The following is a 24,455-nucleotide window of genomic DNA, read 5'->3' as shown; positions in this document are numbered from 1 at the left end:
TCTCAGCTGAATCAGGTGGATTGGCAAATAACCCAAAGGTAAAAGCATCCTCAGGTGCTGGGTTTCTATCTATAGGTCTCCATCTTGTCTTGGATCTTGGCCTGGTCATTCTTCTCTGTTGTGTTAACTTTTTGATGCCATCAAATTGACGGTTTTTAATATCTTGCTCAGTTTTTCTAGTAGGTCTCGGTGGGTTGATAAATATTACCTCTTCTGCTATTATTGCAGTTATTTGAATTGACATGTTTGAATCAATGAGTGCAAATGATAGCATTAGGATAATGTCTCTGTCTCTTGGCTTTGATTTTTTTCTGTGGTGACTTTATTCCTGAATATGTTAATCTCCATGAGGTGGTAAAGATGGCCACTGTCTGCTATGATCTACATCATTGTCATAGCTGTTATTTCCACTGGAGAGTATACCTTTCCCAGTAGTCCTTGCAAACATCATGAGAAGGATTCCAGATTTCCCATTCTGGACTACATTCCCATCCATAGTAAAATTATGATGGCTAGGAGAACAAGGTACTCTTATCAGCCTGGGTATCACTTGTTCATCCCTTGATCCAGGGGTGGGCCTAAGATTGGTGCAACTTTAATAGTTGAGTAAGAGTGTTTCCTTAAAGGAAAATACCATTAGCGTAAATAGGAAAAAGAATGTTAGGCAAGGTTGCAGCTTGCTCTGCAACAGTTTATATAGATTTGTGGCATATCCTGAAAGATTTCATTGTATTCTTGAATCCAGTAAAACTATCTAGCAACAAAATTTCATGAAAGATTGTAGTTGACTGATAACATTAGTTGTTAAAATGATTTTGCTCAGTTTATATATCTCTGAGATTGACAAACTGTGGCATGTTTTCTAGAGTCACTGTTAGTAAAATAATAAAAGAGATTTTTATGTCTCCTTTTCCCTTGCCTTCAAAAGTTAAGAGACCTAGATCAATCGTTAATCTAAAATAACTCTTTCTAGGGATAAGAATAATATGGTATCTTTAAGATAGAGTTGCTATATCAGTTAGCTATTGCTGTGTAATAAATTACTCTAAAACTTGGTTTAAAACAAACATTTATTATTAGAACAAGTCTATGAGTCAGGCAGTATTTCTAGGCTTGGCAGGGCTCGTTTAAGTCTGCATTCAGAAGCAGCTCAGGAGGATGATTCTGCTGCTCTTGGCTGGCTTCTCTAGGATGGCCTGGGGTGGGACATCTGGGCTATCCTCTTGTCCTCCAGCAGATTAGAGTGGGCTTGTTCTCATGGTAGTGGCAGGATTCCAGGAGAGCAGAGGCATACACAGTCTCTTGAAGTCTAGCTCAGAACTGGCCAACTGTGACATTTGTTACATTCTATTGATCTTCCTTATAAGGTCAAGCCCAGAATTTAAAAGGACTGGGGAAGGATTCTACCTCTTGGTAGGAGAAACTGCAAAGCCTTATTGCCAGTTGCATGAGTAATGGGATGGTACAGAATTGGGGTTATTTTTGCAGGCAGACTTTTTGACTCATGTTGTAGAATTAATTTTTGATGTTATTTTGTTCTAGGTCAAGCCCCATTATATTTCAGTAGGAATTGAGTTTAAGTATAGAAGTTGTGACAAGTGTAAATTAAATACATTGATCTGTCCAGTAGTCCAGATGACTTGTTTTACTTGTTTCATGGGATGTGTCTGATGAGATTTTGGAAGCATTGGTCATGTACTGAGTTACCAAATATAGGGTAATTGTAGTGCCAGTTGTCTTACGAGTTGTAGGTGTTAATAGATGATTAATTTGTATCTTTACTCTTTTAGTTATAAATGACAATGGTTTTTTTGTGTTTATTATTATCATTCTAACCTTCTTAATTTGAGATTTGACTCTATTTTTTCCCTGCTTATTATTCTTTGCATATTCTGATATTTTAAATAGATTTATTGAAGTACCTTTGACATATAATAAATCACACGTTTAAAGTGTGCAGTTTGAACAGGTTTGATATCTGTATACATCCATGAAATCATCACTACAAGATAATAAACATATCCTTTATCCTCAGAGGTTTCCTTGTGCCCCTTTGTAATCCTTTCCTATTTATTGCTCCTCCCCTAATGCCCAGACAATGACCGATCTGCTTTCTGTCATTTATGGAGTAGTTTGAGTTTTCTAGAATTTTATGCAGATGAAGCTATGCAGTGTGAAATCTTTTTGTCTGCATTTTTTTTTCACTCAGCATGATTATTTTCAGATTCATCTGTGTTGCATGTGTCATTAGTTAAATTCTACTTATTCCATTTTACAGATATGATTTAAGGATTAGTGCTAGACATTTTTTCCCTCAGCTTTTGGCTATTACAAATGAAGGTGATTATTTGTATGTAAGCCTTTGTGTGAACATATGCTTTCATTTCTTTGGGTAAATACCTAGGAGTAGGTGTATGTTTGACATTTTAAGAAATGGTGAAACTGGGCCTTCCTTGGCGGTCCAGTGGTTAAGACTTCTCCTTCCAGTGCAGGGGGTGTGGGTTCAATCCCTGGTCAGGGAGCTAAGATCCCACATGCCTCGTAGCCAAAAAACCAAAACATAAAACAGAAGCAATATTGTAACAAATTCAATAAAGATTTAAAAAACAATACTAAAAAAAAAAAAAGACACGTTGAAACTGTTTTTACAAAGTGATTGTACCATTTTATCTTCCTGTATGTGTGAGTTAGAGTTTCAGTTCCTTCACATGTTCACTTGGTATGGTCAGCCTTACTAACTTTAGCCATTCTTGTAGTTGTGTAGTGATAACTTGTTGTGGATTTAATTTGCATTTCCCTATTGACAGATGATACTGAGCATGTTTTCATGTACTTACTTGTCATTCATGTATCTTTGGTGAAGTGCTGCTTCAAATCTGCCCATTTTATAATTGGGTTGGTTGTTTTGTTGTAATTGAAGTTTTAAAAACAGATTTATTGGGATATAATTGACATGCAGTGAAATACACATATTTAAAGTGTACAGTATGATAAGTTTTGAGATACATATATATACACTCAGGAAGTCAACACCACAAAACAGGATAATGAATATATTTATCACGCCCGAAAGTTTCCTCTTGCCACTTTGTAATTCTTCCCTCTTCAGCTACATTCCCCTTTTGGGTCTGTCTTTCAAAAGCATTTAATCTAGGGTTGCTATAGTTAGTGCTGCCTGACTTAAGAGGTTTTATACTCTTTCTAAAGGGAATAGGCATTATTTCTGACTTTGTGTGAGACTAGGGCAATAATCCCTCTCATCCTTTTGAGTGGCTCTTTCCTTCACCTTGGGTAGTTTCCACACAGGCTTGTTCTAATCGTTATGCAGCTGAATACTTAAGGGTGTGGTAGCTCTATGCAGTTGTCTTCTCTCCAGTATTCTGCCCTGCAATCTGTAGCTGTCATGGCTTCGTTGGACTTCCAGCTGAGTCTCCTCAGTTCAGGGAGACCATCATATTCTACCTGGGTAGCTCTTCCCTGGGGGGCTGTATTTTCTTCAGGTGGTAAGTTGGGAATGTTGGAAGGCTCACCGCATTTGTTTCTCTTCTTTTAGGGTTCACCATCAGTGACTGCCTAATACCTGAAAACTTTCATTTCATATATATTTTTTGGTTTCTTAGGCTTTTCAGGTGGAGGGCAACTTCAATCCTTGCTATTCCATCTTGGCCCTTGTATGTAATTTTTTCTTGATATTTCTTTGTTTTTTTAAGTTGTAAAATACACAACATTAAATTTACAATCTTAACCATTTTTAGTTGTACAGTTCAGTAGTGTTAAGAATATTTGTACTGTGCAGCCAGATCTCTAGAACTTTTTATTTTGTGAAACTGAAGCTCTACCATTAAACACTAATTTTATTCCCCCCCACCCCATCCTTAACCCTTGGCACCTACCTTTCTACCTGTTTTTTCTGTTATCTTGACTATGTTAGATAATTCATACAAGTGGAATCATACAATATTTGTTATTTTGTAATTGGCTCATTTCACTTAGCATAATGTCCTCAAGTTCATCCATGACGTAGCATGTAACAGGATTTTCTTCATTTTTAAAGACTACATAATATTCCATTGTATGTATATACTGCATTTCCTTTATCCATTTATCTGTTGATGAACATTCAGTTTGTTTCCACCTCTTGAATAATGTTACAAGGAATATGGATGTGTAAATATCTCTTTGAGATCCTACTTTGGAATATTTTGGTGTATACCCAGAACTGAGATTACTGGATCATATGCTAATTCTGTTTTTAATTTTTTGAGGAACTGCCATACTATTTTCTGTAATTGTTACACCATTTTACATTCCCACCTACATTGCACAAGAGTTCCAATTTTCTGTATCCTTTCCAAAGCTTATTATTTTCTTTCGGTAGTGGCCATTCTATTGAGGTGTGAAATGATATCTCATTGTGGTTTTTTTTTTTTTTTTTTTTTTTGCGGTACGCAAGCCTCTCACTGTTGTGGCCTCTCCCGTTGCGGAGCACAGGCTCCGGACGCGCAGGCTCAGCGGCCATGGCTCACGGGCCCAGCCGCTCCACGGCATGTGGGATCTTCCCAGAACCGGGGCACGAACCCGTGTCCCCTGCATTGGCAGGCAGACTCTCAACCACTGCGCCACCAGGGAAGCCCCTCTCATTGTGGTTTTGATTTGTATTTTTCTTGAACATCTCTTCATATACTCTTTGAACATTTGTATATGTTTTTTTGATATTTGTCTATTCAGATCTTTTGCCCATTTTTTAATCAGGTTGTTTTGGGTTTTTTTGTTGTTGTTGAGTTGTAAATGTAACTTACATATTTTATCAGATATATAATTTGTAAAAATTTTCTCCCATTCTGTAGATTACCTGTTCACTCTATCTATTGATTCCTTTGAAGAAGAGGTGTTTTTAAGTTTGTGGTAGTCCACTTTGTCTGTTTGTGCTTTTGTTGTCTCTGCTTTTGGTGTCATATCCCAAACTCAATCTCATGAAGCTTTTTGCCTTTTTTTCAAAGTTTTAGCTCTCATGTTTATGTCTTTGATCTATTTTGAGTTAATTTTTTAATGTTGTATTAGGTAGAGATCCAACTTCATTCTTTTGCATGTTTTGATCCAGTTTTCCCAGCACTGTTTATTTCCCAGCACTATTATAAATGGGATTGTTTCATAATTTTGTTTTTCATATTGTTCATTGTTAATATGTAGAAGCACAACTAATATTTGTGTATTGGTTTTGTATCCTGCAGTTTTGCTGAAACCATTTATTAGTTTTAACATTTTTTAAAGAAGTTTTAACATTTTTAAAAGAATTTTTAACATTTTTTAAAGAATCTTTAGGACTTTCTATGTATAAGAGCGTGTCATCAGCAAACAGGTAATTTTACTTCTACTTTTCCAATTTGTGTGCCTTTTATTTTGTCTTCTTGTCTAATTGCTCTGGTTTGTACTTCCAGTATTGTGTTGAGTAGAAGTAGCAAGTGTGGGCATCTTTACTTTCTCTTTGCTCTTAGAGAGAAAACTTTCAGTCTTTCACTGTAGGGTATGATGTTAACTGTGGGCTTTTCTCATGTGGCTTTTGCTATGTTGAAGTGGTTTCCTTCTATTTCTAGTTTATTGCATGTTCCTATCATAAAATGGTATTTTTGTCAAATGCTTTTTCTGCATCAATTGAGGTGGTCACGTGGTTTCTATCCTTCCTTCTGTTAATATGATGTATTGCATCAATTGATTTTTATTTGTTGAACCATCCTTGCATTCCAGGAATAAATCCAGTTTGGTCATGGTGAGTATCATTCTTTTGATGTGCTAATGAATTCAGTTTGCTGGTATTTTGTTGAGGATATTTGCTGATATTCATCAGGGATATTTGTCTGTAGTTTTCTTTTCTTGTTGTGTCTTTGGCTTTGGTATCAGGGTAATGCTGACCTCATTACCTTGAATGAGAATGAGTTTGTGCATGTTCTTTTATCTTCAGTTCTTTAGAAGAGTTTGAGGAGAATTCTTCTTTAAATGTTTGGTAGAATTATCCAGTGGAGTCATCTGGTTCTTCTTTTTTTCATTGAGAGGGTTTTGATTACTGCTTCAATCTCCTTACCTAGTTTCAGGTCCGATCAGATATTTTAGTGCTTCCTGATTCAGTCATCATGGTCATGTGTTTCTAGGAATTTATCTGTTTCTTCTAGGTTGTCCAATTTGTTGGCAGCTAATTGTTCATAGTAATGTTTTATAATCCTTTTGGCATTTGTTGTAATGTCCCCTCTTTCATTTGTAATTTTATTTGAATCTTCTCTCTTATTTTCTTAGTCTAGCTAAGAATTTGGCAATTTTGTTGATCTTTTAAAAAACAAACTCTTGGTTTTGTTGATTTTTCCCCCCTATTTCTGTTCTTTGTTTTATCTCTGCGTTATTCTTTATTATTTCCTTCCTTTTGCTAACTTTTGGTTTAGCTTGTTCTTATTTAAGTATAAAGTTAAGTTGATGATTTAAGATCTTCCTTTTTTAACGTAAGCATATAAACTTCCCTCTTAGTACTGCTGTCACTGAATCCCATTAGTTTTGACATGTTGTGTTTTCATATTTATTTGTCTCCTAATATTGTCTAAATTCTCTTGAGATTTCTTCTTTGACCCATTGGTTGTTTAAGAGTTAGTTGTTTAGTTCTTGTATTTGTGGATCTTCCTGTTTTCCTTTTGCTTTTGAGTTCTAGTTTCATTTCATTGCGGTGAGAGAAGATAGTTTGCATGATTTCAGTCTTAAATTTGGTTAAGACTTGTTTTTGTGGCCTACCTTATACATATTTTTGATGTGTTATGTTTACTTCAGGGTTTAATTCTGAAGACTTTTCTAATTTGTCAGTGTTTAATTTTCTAAAATATGTTCATGCCTTTTCAATATACTTAAAATACTTGAAAAATGAAGACATTACTTTTTATTTATTTTTTAAAATAAATTTATTTGTTTATTTATTTATTTTTGGCTGCATTGGGTCTTTGTTGCTGTGCACAGGCTTTCTGTAGTTGCAGCAAGCAGGGGCTACTCTTCATTGCAGTGCACGGACTTCTCACTGCAGTGGCTTCTCTTGTTGCGGAGCACGGGCTCTAGGTGTTTGGGCTTCAGTAGTTGTGGCACATGGGCTTAGTTACTCTGCAGCATGTGGGATCTTCCCAGACAAGGGCTCGAACCTGCATCCCCTGCACTGGCAGGCGGATTCTTAACCACTGTACCACCAGGGAAGTACCAATATTACTTTTTAGAAATTTTAGATTTATAGAAAATTTGAAAAGAATAATACAAAGACTTCCCACACTGTCCTTCTTCCCCCATGCACACTTTGTTTTCTCTATTATTAACAACTTACTTTAGTCTGGTACAATTGTTACAGTTAATAAACCAATATTGTTACATTGTTATTAACTAAAGAACATAGTTTATTCAGATTTCCTTAGTTTTTACCTGATGTTCTTTTTCTCTTCCAGGATCCCATCTAGGATACTGCATTACATTTAGTTGTCATTTCTCTTTAGGCTCTTTAAGGTTTTGTTTTTGATGACTTGACAGTTTTGAGGAGTATTAGTTAGGCATATCGTAGGATTTTCCTCTACTGGAATTTGTCTGATGTTTTTCTCATGATTAGACTGGGATTATGGGTTTTGGGGAAGATATATTTGACATTTTAGTTTTCAGTTTTCTCTTAAAATGTACCTTTTGAGGTAAAACCAGTTATATCAGTTACTTTAAGTGTTTTCTCTTTTCTGTATCCCCCTTCCAGTATTCACCTAAAGAATATCCTAATTATATTACACTTTTAAGGTATGGATTGAAAAGGAACTTTCTATCAAACTTCCTTATAAAATCCACCTTTTAAAAAAATATAGTGTTTAAAATGGCCTGGTTTGTCTCTTTGGGGAACAGATACAATTAAAAGTGGGTTTTTCCCCCCAGACTTTGAAATATAACTGTGAGCAGAACAAGATAAAAAAATTAAACAGCGAAAGTCAAAGTTAGTTATTGTGTGTAGTATTTGTGTATGCTCTTGTTTTATTTATTGTGATAAATGTACATATAATGAAATTTAACATTTTAAACATTTTAAAGTGTATAGCTCAGTGGCATTATGTACATTCACTTTGTTGTGCAAACATGTACCTCCTTTTGTATTAGTCGGCTAGGGCTGCTATAATAAAAAAACACAGACGAGGTGGCTTAAACAACAGAAATTTAATGTCGCACAGGTCTGGAGGCTAGAAGTCCAAGATTCGAGAGTTAGGTTTGGTTTCCACTGATTCCTGTCTCCTTGCAGATGGCTGTTTTCTCACGGCCTTTCCTCTGAGCCTGCATCCCTGGTGTCTCTGTCTCTTCTTATAAGGACACCAGTCATATTGGATTAGGGCCCTACCCTTATGACCCTATTTAACCTTAATTACCTCCTTACAGGCCCTATCTCCAAATACAGTTACATTGGGAGTTGGAGCTTCAACATGGGAATTTTATGGGGACACAGTTCAGTCCATAGCATCTTTTATGTAGTGCTTCTAATTTATCTCCCAGAAAACCTGCCATCATCATTAATATATTAGTTTCCTAGGCTGCTCTCACAAATTATCAAAAACTAGGTTGCTTAAAATAATAGAAACTTAATTCTATCACAGTTCTGGAAGCCAGAAGTCTGAAGTCTATCACTGGGCAGAAATCAAGGTGTCAGCAGTGATGATCTCTCTCCAGACTCTATAGGAGAATCTGTTCCTTGCCTTGTCTCAATTCTGGTAGCTGCTGGCATTCCTGGCTTTGGCTGCAGTCTTTAAGGCCAGTGTTTTCAAATCTCTTTCTGCTCTGTCTTTACCTTCGCTGTGTATAGTCAGGTGTCTCCATGTCCCCTTCTTTATAAGGATACATGTGATTGTATTTAGGGCCCATCCAGATGATCCAGGATAATCTCTCCATCTCAAAATCTTTCACTTAATCACATCTGTAAAGACACTTTTTTTTCTTTTGCCATATAAAGCAAAATTTACAGGTTCGAGGGAGTAGGATGTGGATATCTTTTGTAGGACCATTTTTTAGCCTATCATACTGAGCAACTCATAGTAGACTTCTGATGTTCCCACTTTGATTTATAGTTTGTAATAGGTCTCAGTATCTAGTTCTGGGTGGGTAAAGGCTGGTGGCAGTGGGTGGCAGAATATTCTCATCTCTTCTAGACATTATGCAAAAAATTCTAGGCCTGTGTTCTCAGTGGGTGGTCCCAGAAGTGTCAGCATCAGCATCACTTTAGGAACTTAGAAATACAAATGATCAGGCTTCAGTCTTAGACCTGCCAAATCAGGAACTCTGAAGGTAGGGCCTAGCCATCTCTGCATAACAAGCCCTCTGGGTCATTCCAATGCACCCTGAAGTTTGAGAAATACTTTTCTAGATTATTGACATTATCAGTATTAAAACCATATTCCCTATCCTCTCCAAAGTTTTTCTGCTTAATGCTAATACTAAAATTAGTCTAGGATTTATTGTCCACAAACTTTGTTTTCTGTAGAGATACAAACATTTTGTACCAATTCTTGGTACTGATAATCAGTGAAATTAATTCATTTACTCAATAAAAGTTTGCCCTGGGCTAACTTTTGTCAGTTGTATTTTACTTAGATGTAGTCATTTTATAAAGTAATGTTACTGGGATCCAGAAGTGATATGAATTTTTTCTCTAGTCCTTGAAAATGTGGATAAACTCATTAGCCTGAATTTTACTTTATCTTCTGTATCCCTGTGTACATTTGGGGATACAATACAAAATTTGTAATCTTTCATTCTGCCTACATTGTTAGGCTTTTATTATGTGCTATCCAGTGAAAGTGCTGAAGTGAGATAAATGAATTCTTTTCCTCAGTGTGTCCACATTGTAGCTCAGAAAACACACAGGTAAACAGAATTGATATAGAGCTATCACTAGTTGCTATCACAATTGAGAAACACAGCTTTACATAGTTGAAGAAGTTAAAGAAGGATCTGCCAGGGTGACTGAGCTAAATATCGAAAAACTAGTAGAAAGGTGTTAGCAAGGTTAAGGAGAGATAGAAAGTAGGTATAGTTCACCATGTGAAAAGGCAGGAAAGCTGAGAGAGCATATGGGCTCTTCTGGGAGTTGAAGGGGTTTAGTATAGTAGAAACGTGGAATGAAGGGGAGAGTAAAGATTGGGGATAAATAGATGAAGCTTAGGTCATTGATGAGTACTGTTGAAGGCCTTGAGGCATAGATGTGATGTCTTCAGGGTAGCCATTGCAAAATGATTACTTACGTAGTTTGGGGAAGGATGAATTTGAGAGGATAGTGAGTCTAGAAATAGAACAGTTACAGTAATCTAGGTGAGAATAGTAGTAGATATGGTGGTGCCATTTTTTGAGAATAAAAATTCAGAAGAGTAACAACCTGGTTTTAGGAATGGGGGAAAGGTGATGTGTAGAGTTCCGGGTAAGATATATTGAGTTTCATCATTTGTGAAGTGTGATAAAATTAGGGGTGGGTAGATTTTTGACAAGTAAATTTTCAGTGGAGTGTTGGGGTGGAGGTCACCTTATACTAGATTGAAGGCTAAATTGAGGAAGCAGGAGAGTATCAATATACACTATTCTCTAGAATAATCTTTCCTGGCATTTAGTAAGTATTTAATCAGTGTTAGCCATTATTATGGCTATTAACATACAATTTTATGCCATCTCATGTTTTTTTTTTTTTTCTTCAACTTTTTGGTGTATTTTTTGGTATGTATGTAATAATATTAGATAAACATTGATATAGATAGAAGTGTGTGTTTTATTAACAAGTAATAATTTTAATTATGCTATTGCCATACTATTAATATTAATGAAAACAAGAGAACTAAAAAGTTTGTTTCTCATTTGAATAGATGATTGTTCCTCAAAAAATGGTACTTAGCAATAGTTTCCTGAAGATTACTGTAATAACTCAATTTATAGTTTTTAATTTAAAAGAATAGTGTATCATAGATGTATTTATTCATACCCGAAGGAAAAAAACTAAATGATTGCCTTTACGTGTATTCTTTCAGGTTTGATTTAATTTCGAATGAGATTGTTCTTGCAACGAGATGTTAATAAGACAAAATCAAGGTAAGTAGAAGACAACTTTGTTAAATATTACATATCAAAGTAGGAATAATACAAAAAATTTATGTTTAAAAAGTGTGCCTCCAAATCCAAAATCAATGAGTTTTTAAATTAAATTTTGAAATACAAAGAACCAACTTTTTGATGCACTTGGTCCAGTTGATTTGATGGAAATGAAAATACAGCTGTCAAATTGTGAAACTAAAGTATGCAGTTTCCAGTGACTATTAAACATGTTCAGAAATCAAGTTGATGTTTGGTTTAGCCACTCGGAAACCAGTTCAGTAAGAGATTTGCTAGGTTACTTCAGTGTTCCCTTCTTAGTGGGTTATAGTACTTGAGTAGTCTTTGCTTTTGTAAGTTTTACTTTCTTATTTCCATTAACAAAGAAAGCACTTCTACAGTTTGCCAAATTATGACTTCTTTTTGTTAATATAATGTTCAGAGTTATAAATGATTGTTTTAATATTTTTTGTATCTCTACTGAATGACTTTTCTAATTTAGCATTCTGATTTATTTTCATTTTTTAAGACTGTTGACTTCAGAAAATTGAATTGTGATCATATACTTTTGGTCTGATATGTGAAAGATTGCTTTTTTAATAATATAAGTTTTTGAAATGTTAAAAAGGTGCATTTACTATCTGTTGGTAAGTGAACATGGCTTCAGGATATAAACAGATTAAAAAAGAATACTTTGATTACATTGCAGTTAAGTTGGGTCTTTCTAAATCTAACTAGATGTTTCAGCTGTCAAGAACTTGCTGATCTCAATGGTTAAAAAAAAAAAAGCCTAGGATGAGAAGTGCTGTAGTTGAATAATGTGCAGTTAAATAGTGTATTCTCAATTAGTGGTTTAGGCATAATTTGAAGGAAAGTTTCCATTTTATTGGTATTATGTAGTAATAATAGTAGTGGTAGTGTGGAGAATACTTATTGTATTAAGTGCTTCTCACGCCTTATTAATCTTTATGGTACCTCCTATAAGGCAGGTACTGCTGTCTAGAAAATTTTTTTTTTGGTTAATAGTGAGCTATTTCTTTTTCTTTAGAAACTTTATTTTCACAGCATTTATTATAAGGAACACTTGCCTGTATATCTTTCTGAAGGGGAGAAGAAGCTAGATTTTTGTACTTAAAGTCTTCTAGTGATTTTTGTTTGCTAGTTGAGTATGGTGTCTATTAGAAGGTTTGTTCTGATGTCTTACAAGTTAGATATTGCTCATGGGGTGACACTGGTTTAACTTATTCTGATTTTATTCCAGCACAATTATATATCACTTTTCTTTTTTGGTTAAGGTATAATTTACATTTTTATTAAGTTATGTATGGTAAAATGTACAAAATTTAAAGTATAGAGCTGAATGAGTTTTTATGTATATGTTCACATGTATAACCACCAATGTAATTTAAGATGTAGAACACTGTCATTGTCCCAGAAAGTTCCTCGTGCCCTTTCCTTTCCAATCCAATAGCCTTTCCCCCAAGGTAAGCATCTTTCTGAATTCTGTCAGCATAGCTTAGTTTTACCTGTTCTTGAACTTTATGTACATAGAGTTATATAATATGTACTCTTTTGTATCTGGCTTTTTTCATTCAACATAATGTTTCTGAGTTTCCTCCATGTTGTTATGAGTACCAGTAGTTTATTATTTTTTATTGCTGAGTAATATTCCATTGTATGAACATAATTTTGTTTATTGTATTCTCCATGACTCTGACCTCACTTGCCAACTTTCTACACTGCTTTCCTTCATCTAGTTGTCTCCTTCATTGTCCCCCATCACCTGCACAATAAAATGTAAACTCATAACATGGTATATAATGATCTCACTGCAGCTATTCCAGAATGCCTAGAATTATCTGAATAAACCAAATATGATGTTCATAGTGTTAGTTTTAGTTCTGTGTATATGTTGTCACTCTTTCCTACCCCCTTGCCTCCCCAGCTGCTAATATATTTTCTCCTGGTTGTCAGCTAATCTCCTGAAAAAGTCCATCTCAAGCATCATCTTGTCCTTTGAGCCAGACTTGGCCATACTGCAGTAGTCTGTTTTCCTTACTAGACTGTGAGCTCTTTGAAGGTAGATACCATCCATGTCTTATTTATCTTAGTAGCACAGTGCCAGAGTACTGTGTATACTTAATGATTTGTTAAACATAGAACAGCCAACAGAATTCTCTCTCTAACACTAGGGGTTCAGAGTACTGGCTGGAATGGGATGAGAGCATTGGCACTTCAGTTGCTGTTGGACTATAGGAAGGAGCCAATGAAGGCAATCCAAAAGTAACATTATAGGCATTTTGGAAAGGGAAATAAAATATCCTCCTAGTCTTCTTTCAGTCCAGTTGGAATAAAATGGCTAATAATGTTCTTAGTCCAGACCTTAAGGAAGATTGAGTGTCATTGATTTTGATTACTCTTTCCAAATAAAGGCATTAATCCATGCTATGGAAATTGGAGTATTTGCTACTAGAAGTATTCTCTTTGTGAGTTCCTACTAGTTATTTCTTTCATTTAAAGATTTTAAAAGATGTATTAGACTAATACAAGTAGAAGATTAAGAAGACTGGTCACATCTTTAAGAAGTGAAGAAAACTTTTCCTCATTTTCCTGGGGGTAAAAAACTGTTGGAGTGGAGGAAAAAATTGAATCATAGTCTGGAATCGTAACATTTTTGATTCCTATAGCTTAGGAAGCTTGCTGTTTGCTGAGAAGTATTTTTAAAGATTATGTTTTATCATTATAGATCTGTAATTTATATAAACAATATGCTTTCTTAAGAAATGAAACTTTAAAAAAATTTTAAAGCATTTTGTGCTAGTTTTCTTCTTTGAGGTTTGGAATTGGGCTAGTTGGGTTGGCTATCGTAGTCACCTGGGTGGTTTTTATGCCTGAAGCTTTATTGCCTTCTAGCAAGTCCAAAGCAAGGAGAGGTTCTTCCCTACTGGGATCAATTTGTTGCTTTCCCTCTCTGCAGCTTCTACCATAAAGCTTGAACACAGAGTTGGGCACTGACCCCATCTCATGCTGTTCCTTCTGTCTCCCTGCAAGGACTTTTCTTAGACACAGATTCTTATCAAATGTAGAACCTTGGTTATTTCTTTTAGCTCATCCTGGATGTAAAGTGTGTTTAGTTCTCTTGTTGATAAAATTTGAGTATTGAGAGAAGTTTACCCTTGAGATTGCTTGACTTATGTGTCTCTAAGAGATTTTAGATTAGTTTTTCTTCTCAGAGGCTGACAGGTGTACCTCGGTTTCAGACACTTCCTCTTCATTTTGTACTTCAATATTTAACACAGTCAGATGCTGCTAAGCTTTTTTATTTTTCAGAATTCCTGAATCCAGGGATTTAAAGTTCTTTATGAATGTCTTATATTAGTTTAATTTCATTAATTTCCAAATTAACCTTTCCGTGCTTCCATTCTTTAGTAGTACTGTAGATGTGCTTCCCTTTGTTGTACTGTGAAAAAGAAAACGTTTTAATTAATGAAATTGTTTGTTTCTAATTCTAGATAAGATTGCACAATGTACATTCAGCCTTTTCCAAATATATTGCCAAGTAACATTTAGTATTTTCAAAGCTTTATCTTTTTATATAAAAGCCACATATGCTTATATGTATAAGCAGACAGTACAGAAATATTTAAAATAAGAAGTAAAACTCTCCTCTCGCTCAGCCCTGTACTCCCCATAAGTTGTCCAAAATGGCTGGTATGTATTCTGCCTTGTTTTGTCACTGTTTTCCAATATGTCTTGGACATTTTTTTCGTATATGCATTACATGTAATATAACTGTTTCCTTCTTAATAAACACTTGGGTAAATCTCAGGGGTTTTTCTTGCTGCTAGAGCAGTGCTGCAGTAAATATTCTTAACTATATCATTGTGATTGTGTGAGAATGTCTATAGGATAACTTGTAGCAATGGATTACTGGGTCAATGGATGTGTACACTTTAATTTCTGATATATATACTGCAAATGAGATTGTACCACTTAATATTCTATTAGCAGTTTTTGAGAATATTTGTTTTCCCAGACCCTGCTAAATATTAACCAGTGTTTTAATCTTTGCTAGTCTGATCATTGAAAAGTGGTATTTATTTGACTGTGCATTTCTTTGTGAGATTCTCAAAGGCTTGAAATATCACCTTCATCATAGCTTAATCCATTGAGAACATATAATTTGCAAACGATTTTTTTTATTGTTAAATCCATCAATTAACATACCTTCATGTTTTATGTACTGCCTTCAGTTACTTAATATTGAATAACCAGATTGTTTGTCTTCTTTGTTCCCTTCATAAAGCTATTTATTTAGGATAACTATTTTCTTATGATGAATTTCTTTATAGTTTGCTACAAACTAATGTTAGCATAGTCTGTAGAAAGAAAATAAAAGCCATTACTAAGTATTAGGTAAATTAAGTCTAGATTAATAGCATGCTGCCAAAATCTGTTGTCTGTTGGAACTCAAGCATTTGAAAACTTTCCTTGTTTGTCATCATTTTTTTGCTGCCTTCAGCAGTAAAAAAAAAAATGTGGCAAACGTCATTCAAATATGTAAACAGTAAACCATAAAACTGTCCTGTCAGACCAAACAATTTTGGAATTGCTGTAGTTTAGTCTTCTATAGTAGGTCTAAACTGTAAATAAAGGTGCTAAATAAAACAAGGCATTCAGTAAGCCTTTATTGAAACCTAACGTTCTAGGCACTATGCTATATGTTAAGTATGCACTGGTAATTAGAATCTCAGTTCTGTATAATTAATTATGTCATGAACAGAATACTGACTGGTGTGTATAGGGGAGTATAGTGGGACTAAGGAGGGAATTTTGAAGGAAGATAATGAGAAAGGCTTTATAGAAGAGGTGATATTTGAATTGTACCCTGAAGGAAAGAATAGAATTTTGATTGTAGGATGACCTTGGGAAAATATGGACAGAGAGGGTATAAACTGAAGCTCTTATTTTAGTTTCCAGAAATTATTTTGTAAAACAGTTTCATTTAACTGGATGTCCATATTGTCAGAGTTACTGATATTTTCTTAAGTGTACTCAAGTTTACAATTTACTACAGCCTAGGAATTCATTGCTTGAACTACTTCCTTGTTTGGATTTTTCAAACTTTTTTTTACCAAGTCTGATTTTGAACCCACCAAGAAATAAATTATACTGTAAAAGGCTCCATACTGATCATTAATTTAAATATTATAATATTACTTTTAAGGGTATGAGGTTCATAATAAGAAAAGAAAAACAACTGGCTTGAGGTCAGGTAGATAGTTGCAAAGATGGAATTAGAACCTGTCTTCTGACCTCTGATCTACTGTTCTTTTGAGATGACCATTAAAGCAGACATTTGAAACCTTTTAGAGTCTTCTAGCTAGGCTGAGGACTGTGGACCTGTCACGCGATGGTAAATATCTGTTTAATGTTTTGTTGATTCATTCAGTGTTTTATGCACTGGTTGCTATAGTTAAATTGGTTTTGGCTCATACTTGATACTAGTTACTAGTCTGAGGAGGAAAGATGACTAAATATGCAATTACAATCAAATGTGATTAATGTGGTGATAGTCTGTGTCCTGGATTACAAAGACCATGTCTGTTTTATTTATTGATATATAAGCACTTAGGACAGTATGTTTATTAAATGATAAAGATTTATTGAATGACTAAATGGAAATATGGAAAGGCCTCCCAGAAGAAGTGACACTTAAACTAAAACTTGGAGGAACTTTTGGTGATTTGTCAAGATAAAAAGTTGGGGAAAGACTGTTGTTAGTAGAGGAAGTGGCACGTGGAAAGGATGAGAGGTAAGAGAAAGGGAAGATTGGTGGAACTGAAAGAAATATGGTATATCTTGAGTGTAGTGTTCTACGTGCAGTAAGGCTGAGAGGAGTGGCTAGTGTCAAGAGATAAGACAGAGTAAGGCTTGAGCTCTTTTATTGAGGGTCTTATAAGTCACTTTAAGGAAGTTGGATTAACAGAGTAATGAGACACCATTCAAGGAGTTTAAGTGTGAGGACGTGATGTGATCAGATCAGGGTTTTAGAAATGTGGAGAATTAAAATGGAGAACAAATTAGTGGAGAAGCTAGATTGGAATCAGGTTGACCCATTTGTAGGGGGAGGCTGCTGGCCTGACTTTAGAGTGGTTGTACTGGAAAAGCTGTAGTTGGATTTGAGAGAGATTTAGACAAGAAAATAGATCAGCTTTGGTGATGAAGTGTAAAGGAATTGGTGGTAGGAGAGTAAGGAAGGAGTTGAGGATGATATCCATGTTTCTGGCCTGGCAGTCGTGCGATATTCACAGATAGGAACGGTGGAGAAGAAACAGGTTTATAGAGAACAAGAGCTAAATTTTAGCTATATTGAGCTTGAAGTAGCTCAAGACATCTGAGTGGAAATGTCAGGTGGCAGTTAGATGCAGGAGACCTGTAACTTAAAGAGATCTGAGAGTCATGAGCATTAAATCTTCATAATATCTCACAAATTTATTTTTTGTTTTGTCTCTCTCTGCAAGATATTACAAAGCATCTTTATATATGAGCTATTCAGTTGACCTAAAGATTGTTGAAAATGAGTTGCTCCGTATAAATTTATGAGCTGCTGTTTTTATTAGATTCTAGTCTCTGCTTACTCTTAATTAAACAAGATTTAATACCATTAATGAACAATTAATCATACTATTGATGGCAGTAGTCTTACCAAAGATACTTGAATAGCCTAAGGATATATTAAATGTGTTAAATCTTGGATTTCCATTAATAGTGTCTAATACATATTAGCTAAATATGAACTCTGATATTTGATAATTTAGATATTTTCCTGCCTGTGTAACAAAGTTTAGGTTAAAATGGTCATGAAGTCTTTTTTTTTTTTGAATATTTATTTATTTATTTTCTTTCTTTTGGCTGCGTCTGGTCTTAGTTGTGGCACGCAGCAGCTTTGTTGAGGCATGCGGGATCTGTCATTGCAGCGCACATGGGCTCTTTGTTGTGGCGCGCTGGCTTCTCTCTAGTTGTGGTATGTAGGTTTTCTCTCTCTAGTTGTGGTGTGCGGGCTCCAGAGTGCGTGGGCTCTGTAGTTTGTGGCACGCAGGCTCTCTCATTGAGGCATGCGAGCTCAGTAGTTGTGGTGTGCGGGCTTAGTTGCCCCGCGGCATGTGGGATCTTAGTTCCCCCACCAGGGATCAAACCCGTGTTCCCTGCATTGGTAGGCGGATTCTTTACCAGTGGACCACTAGGGAAGGTCCTGGTCATGAAGTCTTTAGGTTAACTGTGATTCAGCAAATCATTAGGAAAAAAGGTATATGTGACAGTAGGACTTCGCCTACTTTGTTCACCATTGTATATCACCATCTAGAGCTGTTCTTGGCACAGAGAAACTCAATAAGCATTTCTTGAATAATCAGTCAATGTTTACATATAACGTTTAATATCTAATCAAATTTTATTTTTAGTCAAATGACAGGCGTGGCAGACAAGTTAGTTCTTCCAACTTAAAAGATTATTCTTTTACTTGAGTAATATTTCCCCCCTTAAATTACCCTGTAACCATTCATATTTATACTGCCTTCCTTCCATTCCAACAAACATATTTCACTTTCTAATCAGAAATATTTTTTTTACTAAATTCATTTATTTTATTTATTTATTTTTGGCTGTGTTGGGTCTTCGTTGCCGTGCACGGGCTTTCTCTAGTTGTGGCGAGCAGGGGCCACTCTTCGTTGCAGTACGCGGACTTCTCACTGCGGTGGCTTCTCTTGTTGTGGAGCACGGGCTCTAGGCGCTTAGGCTTCAGTAGTTGTGACGCCCAGGCTCAGTAGTTGTGGCTTGCGGGTTCTAGAGTGCAGGCTCAGTTACTGTGGCATACGGGCTTTAGTTGCTCCACGGCATGTGGGATTTTCCCGGACCAGGGCTTGAACCCATGTCCCTTCCATTGGCAGGTGGATTCTTAACCACTGTGCCACCAGGGAAGCCCTAATCAGAAATATTTTTAATGACATTATTGAAACATGTCTTCTACTAAAATCACAATCAGTTTGGATACTTTCATTTGTGTATTCTAACATTACCATATTTAAACTGAATTAGTCACCTTTACTCTCAAAACCTGTTCTTGCTAGCGCCCCATTCTCTTGTCATTGAGACCAAAATCCCTCTGAATATTTACATTGCTTACTTTCTGTCTTAAAGATTCGGTCAGTTACTAGGTCTTTTTGCTTTTACCTTGTCAGTGTAATGTGTATCTTTCCTTTCCATTCCCATTGCTGTTTTGTTTATCCTCTCTATTGTATTCATCTGAGAATGCTATGTCTTTGCTCACTTCATTTTATTTCTGTAAGATCATTTGATTCAGTTTTTAGGAAGTTACCCTAATTACATTATTTGCTCAAAAAAAAAAAAAAAACCATTTAACAACTCCTTAAGGATAAATGTTAATTTTTATTCATTTATCTTTTTTGGCGGTACGCGGGCCCCTAACTGCTGTGGCCTCTCGTGTTGTGGAACAGGCTCCAGATGCGCAGGCTTAGCGGCCATGGCTCACGGCCCCAGCCGCTCTGCGGCATGTGGGATCTTCCTGGACCGGGGCACAAACCCACGTCCCCTGCATCGGCAGGCGGACTCTCAACCACTGCACCACCAGGGAAGCCCCAAATTTTAATTTTTAGATCTTACATTCAAGAGCTTTCAAATTCATGTTCCAGTCAATTTTAATGTTTCATCTCCTACTATTTTTTTAAATAAACATTTTGCTGTAGCCTAATTGATTATCATTGTTCTTGGAAAATCCTGACACTTTCACAGTTACTCATATCACCACTCTCATCCTCAGTTCATCTGTACCCTTGAAATTTAACTCATCCAAGAAAGTTCAACTTAAATCTTGGCTCTGTCTTGAGGACAAAGTCCCTAGGAAGTTACTTTCTCTGTGTATCTGTGATGATTGTAAACTGAATAACCTATTGATTCAATGAGTTAAAAGCATGACAAGATAATAAATAAGATACTAAATAATAACATCTCCTACAGTACCCTTGGCAGATGATAGGCTCTTATATTTTTTAACTGACTGATTAAAACTTAAACTATGATAACCTTAGATTTATTTCATAAACAAAAGTTTATAGAGTGTTTACTGTCTCCACAGTTGACAAACAAGCAGATTTTTAAAATCTGATTGATTAAAACCAAAACCATGATAAGCCCAGATTTCTTTTATTTAACATTATATAGTGCTTACTATATACCAGGCATTGTTATAAGTACTTTATAAAATATCAACTCAATCCTCAGTTTTCAGGTAAAGAAACTGGGATACAATGAGTTAATTGACTTAGCAGTGGAAGGGCTGAGAATTGAATCAGGTAGTCTAGCTTCAGAGTTTGTGCTCTTAAAGGCTTTTTATACTGCCTCTCATAAGAGCTGTGGAATAATTTTGCTATGAAGAAAAGAAACCATGCGTAAAAAGGTGTAATCAAATATGTAGTCTTATCTCATTTAGACTCTCACTTATTTCTCCTTCACCCTCAGGAGAAGGTATTATTTTGGAGCAATAATACAGTATTGTTGCCCAACTACTCTCATTGGTAATTTTATTTTATTTTTTTCATTGATAATTTTAAAAACGTTAATGTTGATACACTTTCACACTTAGAAAAGTTACTAGATAGTATAAAGTGCTCCTCTGTACTCATATCCAGATTCACCAGTTAACATTTTGCGACATTTGCTTTATTTGTGTTTTCTTTATCTGTATCTATACACGTATTTATTTGTTGTCATTTTTCTCCTGAACTATTTGAGACGAATTTGCAGACATCATGTCCACTTATCTGTGAATACTTCGGTATCTATTTCCTAAAAATAAGGACTCTTGTCAGGAAATGTACCATTGGTGCAGTATTATTGTCCTATCTAATCCATAGCTCATGTTAAAACTTTACCAGTTGTTTCAGTAATGTCCTTTATATCATCTTTTATTTCTCTTTAATGATCTTGGCATTTTTGAAGAGGGCAATTTAATTTTGATGTAACTGTAGTTTCACATGTAGTTAAAAGAAATAATACAGAGATCCCTGTACCCTTTACCTAATGGTAACATCTTGCAAAAACCGCAATACAATATCATACCCAGGATACTGACTTTGATATAGTCAAGTTATGGAACACTGCCCTCACAAGAACCCCGAGGGATGCCTTTTTATAGCCAACTTGCTTCCCTTCCCCTGGTCCCCTAATCCCTTGTAACTAGTAATCTGTTTGCCATTTTTATAATTTTGTCATCCCAAGAATGTTGTACAAATGGAATCATACAGTATATAATCTTTTGGTATTGGCCTTTTTCAATCGGCACAATTCCCTCAAGATTCATACAAGCTACTGTGTACATCGATTCGTTCATTCCTTTTTATTCTGAGTAGTATTCCACAGTGTCAGTGTACCACAGTTTATTCACCTATTGAAGGACGTCTGGGTCGATTCCAGTTTGGGGATATTATGAATAAAGCTAATATGAACATTTGTGTATAGGTTTGTATGTAAACATCAGTTTTCATTTCTGTAGAATAAATGCCCAAGAGTGCAATTGCTAGGTTGCATGCTAGTTGCATGTTTAGTTTTATCAGAAATGGCCAAATTGTTTTCCAGCAGTGTATAAATGATCCAGTTTCTCCACATCTTTGCCAACATTAGGTGGTAGATGTCACTTTTTTTTTTTTTAGCCATTTTGAAAGGTGCATAGTGATATCTCAGTGTGCTTTTTTTTAAATTTATTTTTTAATTTATTTTATTTATTTTTACGGTACGCGGGCCTCTCACTGTTGTGGCCTCTCCCGTTGCGGAGCACAGGCTCCGGACGCTCAGGCTCAGCGGCCATGGCTCCCGGGCCCAGCCACTCTGCGGCATGTGGGATCTTTCTGGACTGGGGCACGAACCTGTGTCCCCTGCATCAGCAGGAGGACTCTCAACCACTGCGCCACCAGGGAAGCCCTCAGTGTGCTTTTAATTTGCATTTCCCTAATGGCTAATGATGCTCAACATCTTTTCCTGTGCTCATTTGCATTTTTATATTCTCTTAGGCAAAATATCCGTTCATGTCTTTCACCCATTTTCTTATTGGGTTTTTTTGTTTTTTTTATATTGAGTCTTGAGAGTTATATACTCTACCCACTAGTCCTTTGTCAGATACGGGGCTTGTAAATGCTTTCTCCTGTTCTGTGGCTTGTGTTATCTTCTTAACACGGTCCTTTGCAGAGTAGAAGTTTTAAATTTTGAGAGGCCCATCAATTTTTTCTTTTTGAATTGTGCATTTGGTGTCAAGTCTAAGAACTCTTTACCCTAGATTCCGAAGATGTTTTTTGTTTTGTTTTGTTTTCTAAAAGTTTTATAGACTTGCATTTTACATCCAAGTTCATAGTGATCCATTCTAAATTAATTTTTTACAAGTTGTAAGACTTAATTCGAGGTTTTTCTTTTCTTTGCCTATGAGCATCTAATTGCTCTAGGACCATTTTGTTGCAAAGGCTACCTTTCCTCTGTTGACCTGTTTTTGGATCTTTGTCGAAAATCAGTTGGGCATACTGGTGTGGATCTATTTCTGGGTTCTCAGTTCTGTTCCTTTGATCTATATGTCTATCCAATAGCATGCTGTTTTGACCACTGTAGCTGTATAGTAGGCCTTAATTTAGGGTAGAATGATTCATCCCACTTTATTCTTACAGATTGTTTTAGCTATTCTAAGGCCTGTATCTTTTCATATAAAGTTTAAAATAAGCTTACATGTATCTACCAAAATCTTTCCTGGGATTTGATAGGATTTGCATTAAACCTATAGATTGATTTGGGAAGAATGAAATTGAAATCTTTACTATATTGAGTCTTCAATCTATCTTCCATTTATTTAGGTTGATTTTTTTCATCAGCACTTGTAATTTCAACATACAGATATTTTACATGTTTTGTTAAGTTTGTACCTGAGTGTTTCATTTTATTTGGATTGATTGTTAGTGATGTTGTGATTTTAATTTCAGATTCTGTATGTTCATTGTTAGTATATAGAAATGCAATTGCTTTTTTTCCTTTGAGGGAAAATTCACCTAAAATACATTAATTTTAAAGTATAAAATTCAGTGACCTTTTAGTGAATTTGCAATATTGTGCAACCATGACCTCTAACTAGTTCCAAGATACTTCGACACTCCCAAGGAGGAGATCCTGTACCCATTAAGCAGTCACTATTCATTCCTCCCTCCTCCCAGCCCCTGGCAACCATGAATCTGCTTTCTATCTCTGTGATTTTCCCTATTCTATATATTTCATGTAAATAAGATCATACAGTATGTAACCTTTTGTGTCATGTTTATTTCACATAATGTTTTTTAGGCTCATCCACTTTGTAGCAGATGAGTACTTTATTCCTGTTTATGCCTGAGAAACATTCTATTGTATGACTATGCTAATTTCTTTATCCATTTGTCTGGTCTGTGGATGGGCATTTGGGTTGCTTACACTTTTAGGCTATTGTAAATAGTGCTGCTGTGCACATTTGTTTACCTTTGTTTGAATATCTGTTTTTAATTCTTTTCTATATATACGTAGAAGTGGAATTAATGGGTCATGTGATAATTCTGTGTTTTAACTTCTTGAGGAACCGCCACACTTTTCCATGGTGATGACACCATTTTATATTCCCACGAGGAATGTACAAAGATTCCTATTACTCTGTATCCTTGCTAACACTTATTATTTTTCAATTTTTGGGTTATAGGCATCCTAGTGGGTATGAAGTGGTGTCTTATGGTGGTTTTGGTTTGCATTTCTTAAATGACTAATGAGGTTGATCATCTTTTCATGTGCTTCTTGACCGTTTATAGATTGTCTTTGGAGAAATGTCTATTTAAGTCCTTTGCCCATTTAAAAAATTGGATTGTTCATCTTTTTGTTGTTGAGTTGTAGGGATTCTTTTTATATTCTGGAGACTAGACCCTTATCAGAAAAATAATTTGCAAATATTTTCTCCCACTCTGTAGAGTGTCTTCATTTCTTAATGTGCTTTGATGCACAAAAGTTTTCAATTTTGATGAAGTCCAATTTATTGTTTTGTTTTTTGTTGCTTTTGTCATATCTAGGAATCCATTGTGAAATCCAAGGTCACGAAGACTTATTCCTATGCTTTCTTCTAAGAGTTTTATAATTTTAGCTCTTATATTTAGGTCTTTGATCTATTTTGAATTAATTTTTGCATATGGTATGAGGTAGGAGTCCAACTTTATTCCTTTGGATGTGGATATCCAGTTATTCCAGCATCATTTGTTGAAGAGACAAGACTTTTCCCATTCAGTGGT

The 24,455-nt window shown here is 35.4% G+C and overlaps 1 protein-coding gene across 6 annotated transcripts in view; it reads left to right on the top strand.

Annotated features, from left to right (window-relative positions):
- Positions 1–24,455, top strand: part of ZNF644 (zinc finger protein 644) — a 115,627-nt gene that overhangs the window by 24,733 nt on the left and 66,439 nt on the right. For 5 of the 6 annotated variants that reach the window (XM_060025426.1, XM_060025435.1, XM_060025417.1 and 2 more), the window contains one exon: positions 11,046–11,106. In XM_060025426.1, coding sequence (XP_059881409.1) covers positions 11,063–11,106 — 44 coding nt within the window. In that variant the 5' untranslated portion in view covers positions 11,046–11,062. Of the gene's footprint in view, positions 1–11,045; positions 11,107–24,455 lie in introns of those variants that run through there. The other variant, XM_060025446.1, reaches the window with a different exon arrangement.

Source organism: Delphinus delphis, chromosome 1 (genome assembly GCF_949987515.2).
Source record: "Delphinus delphis chromosome 1, mDelDel1.2, whole genome shotgun sequence".
NCBI lineage: Eukaryota > Metazoa > Chordata > Mammalia > Artiodactyla > Delphinidae > Delphinus > Delphinus delphis.
Note: the sequence above shows the minus strand (reverse complement) of the source record. Positions and strands in the feature narration are given on the sequence as shown.